At 49.3% G+C, this 13,158-nt stretch overlaps 3 protein-coding genes across 3 annotated transcripts; all 3 read right to left on the reverse strand.

Annotated features, from left to right (window-relative positions):
* Positions 1 to 39: 39 nt before the first annotated feature.
* Positions 40 to 1,489, reverse strand: BC939DRAFT_460650 (thiamine pyrophosphokinase). Its single transcript, XM_051556908.1, has 6 exons — positions 1,286 to 1,489; positions 1,091 to 1,166; positions 911 to 983; positions 505 to 810; positions 264 to 375; positions 40 to 175 (listed from the first exon to the last, which is right to left on the reverse strand). The coding sequence occupies exons 1-6, from the start codon at positions 1,473 to 1,475 to the stop codon at positions 57 to 59; spliced, it is 876 nt and encodes a 291-aa protein (XP_051409147.1). The 5' UTR covers positions 1,476 to 1,489; the 3' UTR covers positions 40 to 56.
* A 192-nt stretch (positions 1,490 to 1,681) lies between these two features.
* On the reverse strand, positions 1,682 to 6,335 carry BC939DRAFT_268343 (uncharacterized protein). The gene is made up of 2 exons (XM_051551117.1): positions 2,966 to 6,335; positions 1,682 to 2,861 (listed from the first exon to the last, which is right to left on the reverse strand). Exons 1-2 carry the CDS (start codon positions 6,224 to 6,226, stop codon positions 2,073 to 2,075), a joined length of 4,050 nt encoding a protein of 1,349 aa, XP_051409148.1. The 5' UTR covers positions 6,227 to 6,335; the 3' UTR covers positions 1,682 to 2,072.
* A 5,263-nt stretch (positions 6,336 to 11,598) lies between these two features.
* BC939DRAFT_460653 (translation elongation factor EF-1 alpha) lies at positions 11,599 to 12,988 on the reverse strand (the record flags this gene model as incomplete). The annotated part of the gene is made up of 1 exon (XM_051556909.1): positions 11,599 to 12,988. One exon carries the CDS (start codon positions 12,986 to 12,988, stop codon positions 11,606 to 11,608), a length of 1,383 nt encoding a protein of 460 aa, XP_051409149.1. The 3' UTR covers positions 11,599 to 11,605.
* Between the last annotated feature and the right edge of the window lie 170 nt (positions 12,989 to 13,158).

A 13,158-nucleotide genomic window follows, 5' to 3' on the forward strand; every position in this document is an offset into this window, starting at 1 on the left:
TCGTCCGCCATTGAGCCATAGCGATTTAAGGATGCTGGTTAAGTCTATATTCGTTTTTATTTCGATCTAAGCTCGGTAGTCCAGACCATCGGCGTGTTGATCTCGATGGTAACCTTGGGTCCGACCAAGGCATTCGATGTACTGATCCTTGTCCCAAAAGCGGTCTCCCAGCTTTCTATACAAATAAAAACAAGCGTTTAGTTACGTAATTGAGCGTGAGAGTAAAGGAATAAGGCGACTAGATCTGTAACTCGAAAACGTACCGACGTCCCATTTGAGTCCTGTCGTAGTCAGGATGCCATGCCCAGCGCCCACTGGAATGATACCGCAAGTAGGACCTTCGATCTCGAGATTGCATGTAATTTCATGCTTGCCCTGCATTAGACGAACGTAGCATGTGGGTTCAGTTAATCTCCAGATACGACCGATTCATTGTCGCTCCTGACGTTCCAGGTACTGCCAGCATGGTCTTCTTCCCATTTAAGAGAAAGAGCAATGACTTACTTCGTTAAGGACGACGATGATACTCTCATCCGAGACCAAAGTTGCATGTCTCTCCCGACTGAGGATATAGAGATGGTGGATACTAGACATGCACTGATCAAACCGACCTCCAGTGCCTCCCAATGCGACGATTTCCAAGTTATTGCTGTACTGATGCTGTTGTTGTGTCCCTGACACTGAAAAAGAAGAGGAATGAGAAGCTACTGGTACTGATGAGGCTGGTTTAGGGTCCCGCTCACGGACGAGGTCTACGCATTTCATGAAATCGGTCGAGTACTCATCGTCTACACGTTCCACAGGCACGCCCTAAACGTAAGAAAAAACGAGGGGGGAAGGAAGTTAGCCATATTTTAGGAAGAATATATAGAAGGAAGGTACTCGTCTCGGATGGTGAAGAGCTTTTTACCTGAGATTCATAATACTCTTTGACAGAATCACGTAACGAGTCCAGATCGCCACGAATGTAGTCTGGCAAGTATCTATTCGTGGTCGAAAAAACGGTATCGCGAGTGAGCAATACTCCTGTTTCCCGATGGTTGCGCCAGCGATTCCTGCATAAAGAGAGCAGATCATCGATTTCGCTTACTTGACGCGCTCCTCGTCCGTCTCGAACATATCGTACAATCGGTTGGCCCCACCATCTGCGCAGAACCTATACGTTGCTATATATGCACATCACGCATCCCTGTCTGTCAGCCTTATCCTCCATGCTTCAGAAACGCGATCCATTTGGACGCTGTGCAAAAATAAAATAAAGAAAGATATGATCGAAATCCTTTACCATTATTCCAGACATTCTCGAACAAAGTGCGGCGGACCAGAATGGGTTGATTCAGAATAATGAGCGCGAATCTACCCTGACCAGTCTCTTCCGAGATGTAGTTTTTCCGGTAGTCTTGTGGATCTTCAAGACACTTGCTAGGCTGCCAGTTCATGGTGAAGGATGGTGCAATGAAGACTACATGGCACATGCAGCGTTGAAAACTGTGGATAAGAGAAAGAACACCCTTAAGCCGAGGGGTTTACTTGCATGCACAGCACGGCGCGTCGCAAAGCATCGCGTTCACGCAAAATTCAAAAAAAACATTCAGCAGGTTGGCAGAGGATTGGTTTTTATTTTGTTGTTGTCCCTTCTTCATTTCAACTACGTTCCTACGTAAAAACCGTTCATCAAACTGGTTCATCTTCTGTTTTTCTCTCCTTCTATAATAATTCCGGAAAATCGTTACAAGTATTGTCTTTTTTTTTTTTCAATTGATCATTGCACTTGCGAAACGAGGAAGATAAGTGGTGGTATACAAGCACCTGCATCATTAAAGGTACTGCAATGCTTATTAAGAATTAAAAGGTAGAGGTCGTAAAAAAAAGGTGTTAGAGAACACCTTCGCCAACGCAGGTTTCTGTGAAGAAAAGAGGCAAAGAAATAAAACCAATCAAACAAGAAGCCTTGATAGTGATTCCGGAAGAAAAATAAAAAAAAAGGATGCGAATGAAAACAAGAATGCAAAACGAGAAACGAGCACAAAGATAGATGGTTATAAATCTGAAATGAAGAAATCCTGCCTCGCTTATGCGTATGGAGGAGGGAGACCGTCATCCTGCGCGATCTTGTTCACCATGGCCTTAATCCATGCCTCTACCACCTCGGGTGAAGTGTCGCTAGGACCGTTCTCAAGAACCTGCACCTGACGCTTGCCAACCACTGGAAGTCGAGTCTTTACAGCAGTCGCGGTCGTTGTGGTCTTCGTGGGCTCTTTAGTCGGCTCTATTTCAGGCTGAGTCGTCGTTGTCGTCGTCTCGGTGGTCTCGGTGGTTTCGGTGGGCTTGGAAACCTTGGGAACATCAGTCGTGGATGCGGATGCTGAGACAGTGGCCGACGTCTCGGTTGAAGCTGTAGGAACAAGAGTAGTGGCCGTCGCGTTTGCCACGCTTTGACCACCCAGCTGTGGAGGAAGAGCACCCGCAGGAGCCTTTCCGTTGATCTGGACCGTGATGACCGTATCAGCCTGGCTGTAAGCAACGTTGCCGAGATATCCACTTGAACCACCGACAACGGCGGTGATCGTCGCGTTGATGTTGAATGGCACGTCCGCAGTCTGGCCGATGAGTAACTGAGGGTACTTCAGCATGAAGGGGATCAAAGTGCCAAAAAAATCGAGACCAGCAGGCGATTCCATTGTCAGCGTGGGTGAAAGAACTGTAGCCTTGGGTGGGATCGTGAGACCGACATCCTGATCGATCTCACCAAAATATTTGCCCTGCCAGGTCGTGCTCGCCTTCATGGTCTTGATGTAGAGAGGAGTATCGAAGGGATTGTAGATCATGACTTGGACAGGGGTCTTGCGAGGAGAGATGACCTGGCATTGCAGATATCAGATATGATAATGGGTTAGTGCCATCAGCAGCAACAGTAAAATAGTAAATAGTAAATAGTATAGAAGTGTACAGCCTTTTGGCATACCTGTAACATGTTGAGGATATCCGGTTCTGCGTGGCTGCCAGGGGCGACCAATTTGTCTGTAATGCCCTTGATGGTCGAGGACAGCTTGACTGAAGCCATGGCGTCTTTCAGGGACTCAACCTTGGTCGATTCTGCACTACCGGAAATGGCGAGGTTGAATGTACCGCCGGCAACAAAACCGCTTAGGAAACCATCGCGAACAGCGTCATTAGAAGGCATCAGATGAAATTCAGCTGGCAGAGTGTTGGGACCTGGGACGAGGATCATGTTGTTGACCGTAGCCGTGCCCATGAGGTTTCCGGCGTAACTGATATCGAAGCTGACCTGACCGACCTTGACCGTCAGACCAGAGGGGTTCTGAAGCACGACATTCTGGTTGATGATCAGGTACTGGCTTGTTCCTCCAGTGATCTTGATGTCCGTGATCTGAGCTCCGCCTGCGTTCAAGTTCATGCCCGCTAAGGTTGAGGGAACACTCACATTGACGCCGGGAATCTTGACCTCGCCTGCAGCAGTGTCAGCAACAGTATCAGCAGTGCCGGATAGGAAGAACTGGATACCAGGGCTAGTGGTCAACACTTTGGAGAAACCATTGAAGGCTTCATGGGCACCATCGTTAACATTCAAAGGCTGGTTCGTGTAGCCTGTCTTGAGTAGACCAGGGCTGATGGTCTGAGCAGGGCCAAGAGGGAGCTTCAAGTTGGCAACGTCGTTACCCTTGGACAGCTGAATATTTATATCCTCAGCGACCTGTGTGATGCTGAGTGGGAAAGAGAACGGGATCTTGAACGTGGCCTCAATGTTGTCCGAAGAGGTCATGACGCTGTAGGGGTTGCTGCCAGTAAAGTCCAGGGTCATGGTCTTGATAGTGATTCCAGTGATAATATCCTGCTTACCGAGACTTGGTAACGTGACGTTCATGGTCAGGGTCGAGAAGGCAGAGCTCAGCCAGGACACGGGTCCGCTGGCAGGGGTTACAGACTTGCCCTTGACAATCAAATTTGGTGAGCCTCCGTTCAGGGCCATGCGGAACATGTCGCCAAGAGCATTGAGGCCGGCGGTAGAGGTTTGCTTGGTCAATGTTCCTTCCATGGCAATGGGTGTGATACCATCCGGCATCAACTTGAGGCCAGAGGTCTGAACAAAACCGATATCTTGGCCCTGGAAGAAGTTGCTGAATACGATGGTGCCCATCTCAATACCAACGTTCGAGGGGTTGGGAAGCGTGGCCTGAAGGACGAGATGGATGCCGTTGGGATCATTCGAGGGCAGATCGTATTTCTGGATGACCAGACCCTGAAGACCGTTGAAGCCCTTCAGCGACACACTCTTCTTCATGTTGATGTTAGGGATGGGAGCACCCATGGCAATGACAGTAATGTTTTCGGCAGCGACCGACCACTCGAAAGATTCGGCCTTCAAGGAATATCCAACAAAGTCGCCCATGTTCGAACCGCTGACCACGTGGAAGGGAACGTTGGTCAGTGCAAGCTGGGCTCCAACGTCAGCCTTGGCAGAGACAACGGGCATCGAGATCATACCAATGGGCGTTTCGGCGCCGTTGTTCAACCAAGCAACCGAGGAGCCGCTGGGGAAGGAAATCTCGGCATCGAAAGGACCCGTGTTGGCAATGAGACCGTTAATGTTAGTGGTAAAGTCCGTCTCGGCAGGGCTATTGATCATGACACTGCTGAAGCTGAGAGTGGCCTGGTCGACGATAGCCTGAGCGATAGGAGTTCCGACGATGGGAAGGAGTTTCAGGATGGTATCGTCCGTGATGGTGGGGACACCGTTCTGTGTCAAGGTGAGTGAGGTGGCATATTCACCAACCATGACGTCGACCGTCATAGAAACGTCGACCTTGAGACCAACCATCGCAGCTCTAACAAACGTGGGCAAGTTGAATCCAGCAAAGACCGAGGATGAAATCTTGACCGTAGGGTCCTTGGCCATCTTGCCCAAGGAAATGATGGGCTCGGCATTCAGGTTGTTGAGCTTGGTCTGATCTATCATGAGACTGAGCAGAGAGTCGATAGAGAGATCCATGGACAAAGGCAAGGGTTGAGAGGCTTGCTGAGTATTGCCAGGGACACTGATTGTAACCGAAGGAATGTCAATGGCACCGAGCTGTCGGCCGTTGTACTGGACCGTGGATTTGATCGACTTAATGGTCAGGCCGGGTACGAAGGGATTGTTGACGGTAACGGTCGCCATGGCAATACCAGTCTTGCCAGTGTCATCGAGGATAGTCAAGGCAGTGCTCAAAAGAAGCTGAGCAGGGTTTCCGGGCATGCTGGATTGCAATTGCACGTCCTTCAAACCCGCAGCCAGGGGGCCGATGGCAGACGACGAGGAAGAGCCGAAGATGTCAACAGTCGCGGCCTGGTTTGACATATACTTCTGTAAGAGGGCTTGGCCTCCTTGGGTGCCAGTGGGGGTGAACATGGCTCCAGCAGTGCGAATGTTCTGGCCAGGAACCAAGTTCAAGCTAGGGAAGATGACAGTTCCGACATTGTCACCCTCGTACTGCATAGCAAAGGTAACAATAGCGCTATCACCAACACCAGTATCGATTGAGAGCGTACTTGGGTTAACCATGGACAGGTTGAGGGCGATTTGCAGACCGGTGGGGAGACCACCGATGACCGTCAGGCTATTGATCACAGTGGGCTCGGTCTTGAGACCCTGCAGACCAGACAAGGAAACATCTGACTTGAATGGGATGCCGCTGATTACGACCTCACCGATGGGAGTCTGGGCTACAGTGCCTGCCAGGCCTGCCACACTAAATGACTCACTCGAACCCACGGTCAGCTTATTGACAAAGTCATCAAAATCGCCATGAGAATCGGCCTCGATATTGAAAGGAGTCGGAGGGAGCGCAAAGGTGATTGCGGTGCCGTTGGCGTCCTTTGAGGTCACTGCAGGACCCCACTGGGATGAGTTTAGGCTGGCCATGTTCTTGTTGTTGTAGATAACCGTCATATTGTTGTTCACCTGGGTCACGTTGAGGGAGAAGCCGAAGGGCATCTGGAAGCCAGCGACAACACCTGGGGAGTTGGCAAGCGGCGCGTAGGCATCGGCATTGGTCCAGTTCATACCCATCTGACCGAGGCTGATGGACTTGATGATGTTCAGGGGAGCGGGAGCCTGCAGAGGGACCTTGAGCGTCATCGACCGGAGACCAATGGAGAGCCAGCTAACCTCATTGACACCATCAGGCAACACAGAGACACCCTTGGCGCTCGTCTCAGAAGTCATACCGGCAATGTAAGATGAGAATAGGGCGCTATTGTCGGCAGAATGAATATATTAGCGAGATATCATCGTGCATACTGCTCATGGCGCGTAAGCGATATGGAAATAGGCGGTACCTGACGGTAGCAAGACCCTCAGGGGTGGTCTGTGGAGTCATGATTCCAGTTAAATTGAGAACGGACGGGCTGTGGCCCTGAAGATTGGCGCCAGTGGCCCTGACTTGGCCCAGCTGCGTGCCATTGTAACCGATGTCGAGGACAATGGTTCCAAGGGTGACGCCAATGGGAGAGGGATTGTTCATTTCAGTATCGATCACCAGATTGATACCCTGACCAGCAGGGGCATCAGAGGGAAGGTCGAACTTGAGAATCTTGACATCTGGGAAACCACCCATACCTATAACAATAATAAGCAGCAAGGGACATGAGAGCACGAAACGATAGCTGTGTGTAAAACGAGATGAGTGCATCCATTGGATTGTTGCACGTACCATTGAGTTCAAGAGCCTTATTCAGATTAAGGTTGCTTACGGTGCGACCGAGAGCCACGATGGTGACCTTGGACTTGAGCACCCAGGTGAAAGTTGGTTGGTTCAGCTGTAAATATGGGGAAATGAAGAGAAATGAAATGACAAGGTTAGCATTTTGAAGCACGCACATGCCACATTATGGCATCCTTTTTAACGGGTAATGATCAGGAACGAGCTGCAAAGGGCTTATGTGATGCAGGTGCAGTGTTGTAAATGACTCGCTTAGATGCAGACCCTGATATGGCTAATCAGGGGCAGCGATCGAGCTCGGGAAAATGAAGTAATTTCGTTTCGATGAAATAGTTTGCAGGCAGGGGAGATGGGGAATATCAAATGCACGATCGCTCTTACCATATCGGCCGAGAAGCTGCCAAAGGCTGCCTCATCGTTAATGCTGAACGTAGCCTGGGTATTGAGAGTACCCTTGCCTCCACTGGCCTTGGTGTCAGGCAGGTTCATGGAACCAAGTAAGGCATCATTGTAGTAAACATTGATGGGTTCGGGGAACTTGATTGTTGCTGAGAAGGGGCCGGTGTTACCGAGAGTACCATCCATGGCCATATCGAGGGAGGTATTCTGAGGATTGGCGATCTGGATGCTGTTGAAGGACATGGTGGAGTTGTTCAGGATAACCTGTGCAATCTTGGGTAGGATGACAAAGAGTGCGAGGGGTACTGCTACTGCGACGACAATGACTGTCATGACAGCGCAGAAGATCCAGTAATTGCGGCGCTTGTAGAAGGGACGGGTTGTTGGTTTGGTCGTTTCCTCGTATTCCTCAAAGTCGTGGTAGTCCTCGTCGTGCTCGTCATATGGTAGAGCCTCATTCCCGTGGGAAGGATTACCGGTAGTTGTTGCCATGAAGATTAGATGTGTATTTGATGAGGGTCGCTAACTGGTGTTAAAAACGCGTCGTGTCAAGAGTTGACCTATAGGAAGGGGTGAGGATGAATTAGGGTAGGAGGGGCTGTGCCAACCGATGTGTTGAAGGAGGGAAGATGGCTCAGAGGAGATGAGGAGCTCGTTGTGTTCGTTAACGTGATTTAGATGAGGAATGAAATATGGGTAAGGTGTGCGGAAAGAGGAAAGTGTGAGGAATTGTGGCGATGCAGGTCAGACGTTTTAACTGAACGTGTCCTGGAGTCGCAGAAGAGAAGAAGGAAGACAGAGGAAGGAAAGAGGGAGAAGGGCCGAAGATGTGGGTGAGGAAAGGGACATTTTATAGCAGAGTCGGGGCCATATGAGAGCGAGTGGAGAAGTGCCAATCCAGACGTGGAGCAACTGGCAGTGCAACAACAAGGGCCTCCGCGTAATGTGGACAGCTTGCCGTTTTGAATTAGGGTGAATGAGATTGAATAAGCAGAATTGTTGAAATGTTTGTTTGAATATTTGTAGACTATTTTCATGACAGTTTATACGGTGCGAGATGTACGATCAAATAATTGTTCAGGAACCAGAGACCACGAAGAGAAATTCAATCGGCTATAATTGTCCAATAGGGCAGAAATGTCTATCCTGCAGCATATGAAGACAGGCTATTGGCAAATACCTGAAGTTAGAAATCTACGGAGTGGTCCTTTGGATCCTGCTTGCCTACACTACAGAACGGCTTACCGTCTTGAGCAGACCTTTTTTCCTATTGCATTCATATGTCAGTTTCCTCCTTCCGTTCGGGCTGTCATCATTCTAGATACAGTGGCATTAACGATGGCGGTGGAGGTACATACATATCTCTTTATTGTTTTTAATGCGCACAAAGGCACACAAACACAAGACTACGACTACAGCGCAATGTCGGCCACCCCTTGTGGCCATTATCCAAATATCCAATGCATTGTGTTACAAACAAGGCAAAGCCAGAGAGGAGGGAAAATAAAACCAAAAGAGCCGCACATTTCGCAGCGGATATCGTTTTGACTAGTTAGGACATTGAATAAAGTAAAGACGTGGTGACCCTCTGCCTATTTTTTTTTTTACTCCAGCTTGCCTTTACTTTTTACGCTAAGTCAATTAAGTCTTATCTCCAAATGGTCTGGTCTGACGCCCTTTCTAGAACTATCTGCGAACTGCCAATACCCATACCAGGACGCCTCAACAGCTATATCTTCGTTCGATTCATTTCTTTCAAGAGTGGATCGATGCATCATCCAAGTGCACACCCTGTTCTTGATAACACCCATCGATGCCAGCAGCCTAGTGTCCGCAAGGAACAGCGTTCCCATGGTTTAGTGGTTCAGGGACACACATGTGCAAAGCAATATATGTTAATAAGCCCGACTCTGGCAAAGCGGCAAGAAATCCGTATACTGTGCGTGTGGCACATTATGGTCTACCAATATCGCAAATGTGTGCAAGGGTCCGTCGCAGACCATGTGTTTCCGAGATAGTGTATGTTCTCGCTGTTTTCTTTGGCGCTTGTGGAGACGCTTGATGTGATAGACTAGAGGAAGGGCCAACAAAGAGAGCCGGTGTTGATTGTTTAAAAATGCTGTCATTGCTCTTGGGCCCATACCCAATCATATCCAAGGCCCGCGTCCGAGTCGCGTCCCTTCGAACGGGAACCCTCCGCCTCCACATCCGGGTTTGCAGTGACTCTTGTATAGGGCTCCTCCATGCGATTTATTCCTTTCGGACGAACGGAAGGCAACCATCTTTAATGGTTGTAGTTTTTTATTTTTTTTGCTTATCCTTCGGCTGCTGTGAGCCACGCGTAGAAATGTTGGGAAGGGACAAAAAGACGCGATGACAAACACAATTACCGTGTGGAGATGTCAGAGATGTTATTTTAAAGAGACGTCTAGATCCATTTCAGAGGCGAACAGTCCATGCCGCAACGCCCTCTTGCTTTGTTTGGTTGTTGCATACACTGTACACGGGTCTAAATAACGATCCCCTTTTACCTGAGGGTTGGTCTCCAAGCGCAATGTGCGATACCATTGTTCTTGTGTGCGGACCAAAAGTTTATTTCTCTCACACTAATACTAAGCTGACTCCTGAAGAAGGACCGTGGAGTAGAGGTGGCGCTTCTACAAGGCAACAGCAATCAAAATCACGAACCGGTTGCGATTGGTTGCCGCTACCTACCATTCCGGTCTTATAGAGAGGAACTGCAACCACCTGCATAAAGGATGAAAACACGCACGCTATATACACATGCAACCTTAATCGATACATAGAAACGGAAATAAATCGCACACGCACACAAATAGCCCTTCTTATTTGCTGCTTCTTTGTGTTTAGAAAAGACATCATACTCTTTTGTTATGGTCGTTCAAAACAATCAACAGAAGATACAACTCCACACCATTCTCGTTTTTATTTCTTTCTCAACATCGAGCCTGTCATTGCGTAGGCTTTTCCCCTGTGATCTCTCAACTTCCTAGGCCCATTTGTTCTGCACACAGAAAACAAAGCGGCAAGCTTCGGTTTTTCTACCCATGGTGCTCATTTTACTGAATTCGGTGCGTCTGTGTTGCAGTTCCATACCCCGACACTAACATTCTCCACATGCTCGCCGTCTTGGGTTGATGCGCCCCATTCGCACTCCACATGCTCACCAAAGTAGAGAGAGTAGAGAGTGTCACCTCCCCCATTCATATCCAGCATGCATTGCACAATTTTAGATTGCCATGGTCACCTGGGCCTTTCGGAGTTTCACACTCACATTCCATATCTTTTCTGTATTCTTCCCCCGTAGATACCGTTCGCCATGGCGCATACCGCTAGATGCAAGAAAGTAGAACTCTAATGGTCTGTCCACGACAAAGATCTAAAATATGCAACCCTGACATGGTCGTCATCGGCAGCATTGCCATCATCGCTACAACCTTCTTGTTGCCGTGCTCGCGCAGACCGCCTATACCTCGCATTGCAACCGACATAGATGATGGGAAGATATTCCTTACTAAGATATCATCCAGTCCGGATCTAATACTCTTCAGGAAACGAGGGCGTTGGATCATTATGGACCTCCCTGTATCTTTCGTTTACCCAAACGCGTCTATCGCGAAGAAATCGAACGTGATTCCACATGATGAACGTCCTTGAATCTCATGTTCTTACAGCAAGAACTACTACAGCCTGCCTGCAATCAGAGCCCCCATAGCAAAAGGCACCTGCAGGTAAATACCATGCATGGATACATACACATCTTTGCTCTGCTATACGTGCCACAGCCTGTGAAAATGAATAAACCAGGCAGCATAGCAAGCAGCCTGGGGGCGAGGGGTAGGCTGCCACACAGCGGTTAAGCACTTATGGTCTACACCCACTTCATGTTTCGACTCAAGTCCTCAAAAGCGGCGCGGCGCTCCTGCACTCTGTAAACATGCGCGCCTTAATTCTTCATATGAAGGACAGCTGCCAAGGTACTCTTGTATGATAGGATAGTCCACCGGTATGCAATGCTTGCGGATCTTTCCTTCTCTAGCACCTAGGGCACTGCAATAATTCACGATTATCATGGAGCCAGCCCGGACAAAATTTATCCCACAGATGTAATGTACTCTATGTGCATGTCTAAACTGCATTGCGCACTTTCATGCGCACGTATCAAGGCACTATGACCATTCAAACTGGAGCCTCAGCCAAAAACACATTCACAGCGCGTCCAACCTAAGCCCAAACACTACACAATGTCTATTGAAGGAGTCCAACGGTCACCTACTGGACACGGCTCACAACCGGCCCCACATAATCAGCGCTACCACGAACCAAGTTGATCAATGACCCCTCACATTTAAACTGTTTTTTTCAATTTGGCACTGACAATTTATTGAAAACTTTACTACAAAACGACCCTTGTTACAGGCGCTTTTTCGATATAGAACAGAGAAGCAAGTCGAGAGAGCAATTTACTTCTTGCCACCAGCCTTCTGGGCAGCCTTGGTGACCTTGCCACCCTTGCCATCAGTCTTCTCAACAGACTTGATGACACCGACGGCGACGGTCTGACGCATATCACGGACGGCGAAACGTCCGAGAGGGGGGTACTCCTGGAAGGACTCAACGCACAGGGGCTTGGAGGGAACCATCTTGACGATGGCAGCATCACCAGACTTGATGAACTTGGGGAACTCCTCCATGGCCTTACCGGTACGACGATCAATCTTCTCGAGAATCTCGGCGAACTTGCAGGCAATATGGGCGGTGTGGCAATCGAGAACGGGAGCGTATCCGTTGGAGATCTGACCGGGGTGGTTCAAGACAATAACCTGGGCGTTGAAGGAAGCAGCCTCCTTGGCGGGGTCGTTCTTGGAGTCAGAGCAGACGTTACCACGGCGAATATCCTTGACAGAGACGTTCTTGACGTTGAATCCGACGTTGTCACCGGGGATACCCTCAGTGAGGACTTCGTGATGCATCTCAACGGACTTGACTTCAGTGGTGACGTTGGAGGGGGCGAAGGTGACAACCATACCGGCCTTGATGATACCAGTCTCGACACGACCGACGGGAACTGTTCCGATACCACCGATCTTGTAGACATCCTGGAGGGGAAGACGGAGGGGCTTCTCGGTGGGGCGGCTTGGGGGCTCAATGGCATCGATGGCCTCCAAAAGGGTCTTACCCTTCTGGGTACCAGACTTGATCTCCTTGGTCCATCCCTTGAACCAGGGCATGTTGGTGGACTCCTCCAACATGTTGTCTCCGTGCCAGCCAGAGATGGGGACGAAGGCAACAGTCTTGGGGTTGTAACCGACCTTCTTGACGAAGGTAGAGACTTCCTTGACAATTTCCTCGAAACGGTCCTGGGACCACTTGGTGGTGTCCATCTTGTTGACGGCAACGATGAGCTGCTTGACACCGAGGGTGAAAGCGAGAAGGGCGTGCTCACGAGTCTGACCATCCTTGGAGATACCAGCCTCGAACTCACCAGTACCACCGGCGATAATGAGAACAGCGCAATCGGCCTGGGAGGTACCAGTGATCATGTTCTTGATGAAATCACGATGTCCGGGGGCATCAATGACAGTGACGTAGTACTTGGGGGTCTCGAACTTCCAGAGGGCAATATCGATGGTAATACCACGCTCACGCTCGGCCTTGAGCTTGTCAAGAACCCAGGCGTACTTGAAGGAACCCTTTCCAAGCTCGGCGGCCTCCTTCTCGAACTTCTCAATGGTACGCTTGTCGATACCACCGCACTTGTAGATCAAGTGACCAGTGGTGGTGGACTTGCCGGAATCGACGTGTCCGATAACGACGACGTTAACGTGAGTCTTCTCTTTTCCCATTCTAGTGGTTGGCGGTGACAAAAATGGACAGGAGGTTAGGAAATGGTTTATCTTGCTTGTAAAAAGAGGTCGTGTTCAAGTTTGAAGGGAGTATCTTAGGAAAAGTGTGGGTATAAGTATAAAAGCAGAAGCGTGCCGCAGTACTCCTTCGCAAGGACTACCAGATACAC

Source organism: Gamsiella multidivaricata, assembly GCF_025024155.1.
Source record: "Gamsiella multidivaricata strain RSA 2152 chromosome Unknown BC939scaffold_63, whole genome shotgun sequence".
Classification (NCBI taxonomy): Eukaryota; Fungi; Mortierellomycota; class Mortierellomycetes; order Mortierellales; family Mortierellaceae; genus Gamsiella; species Gamsiella multidivaricata.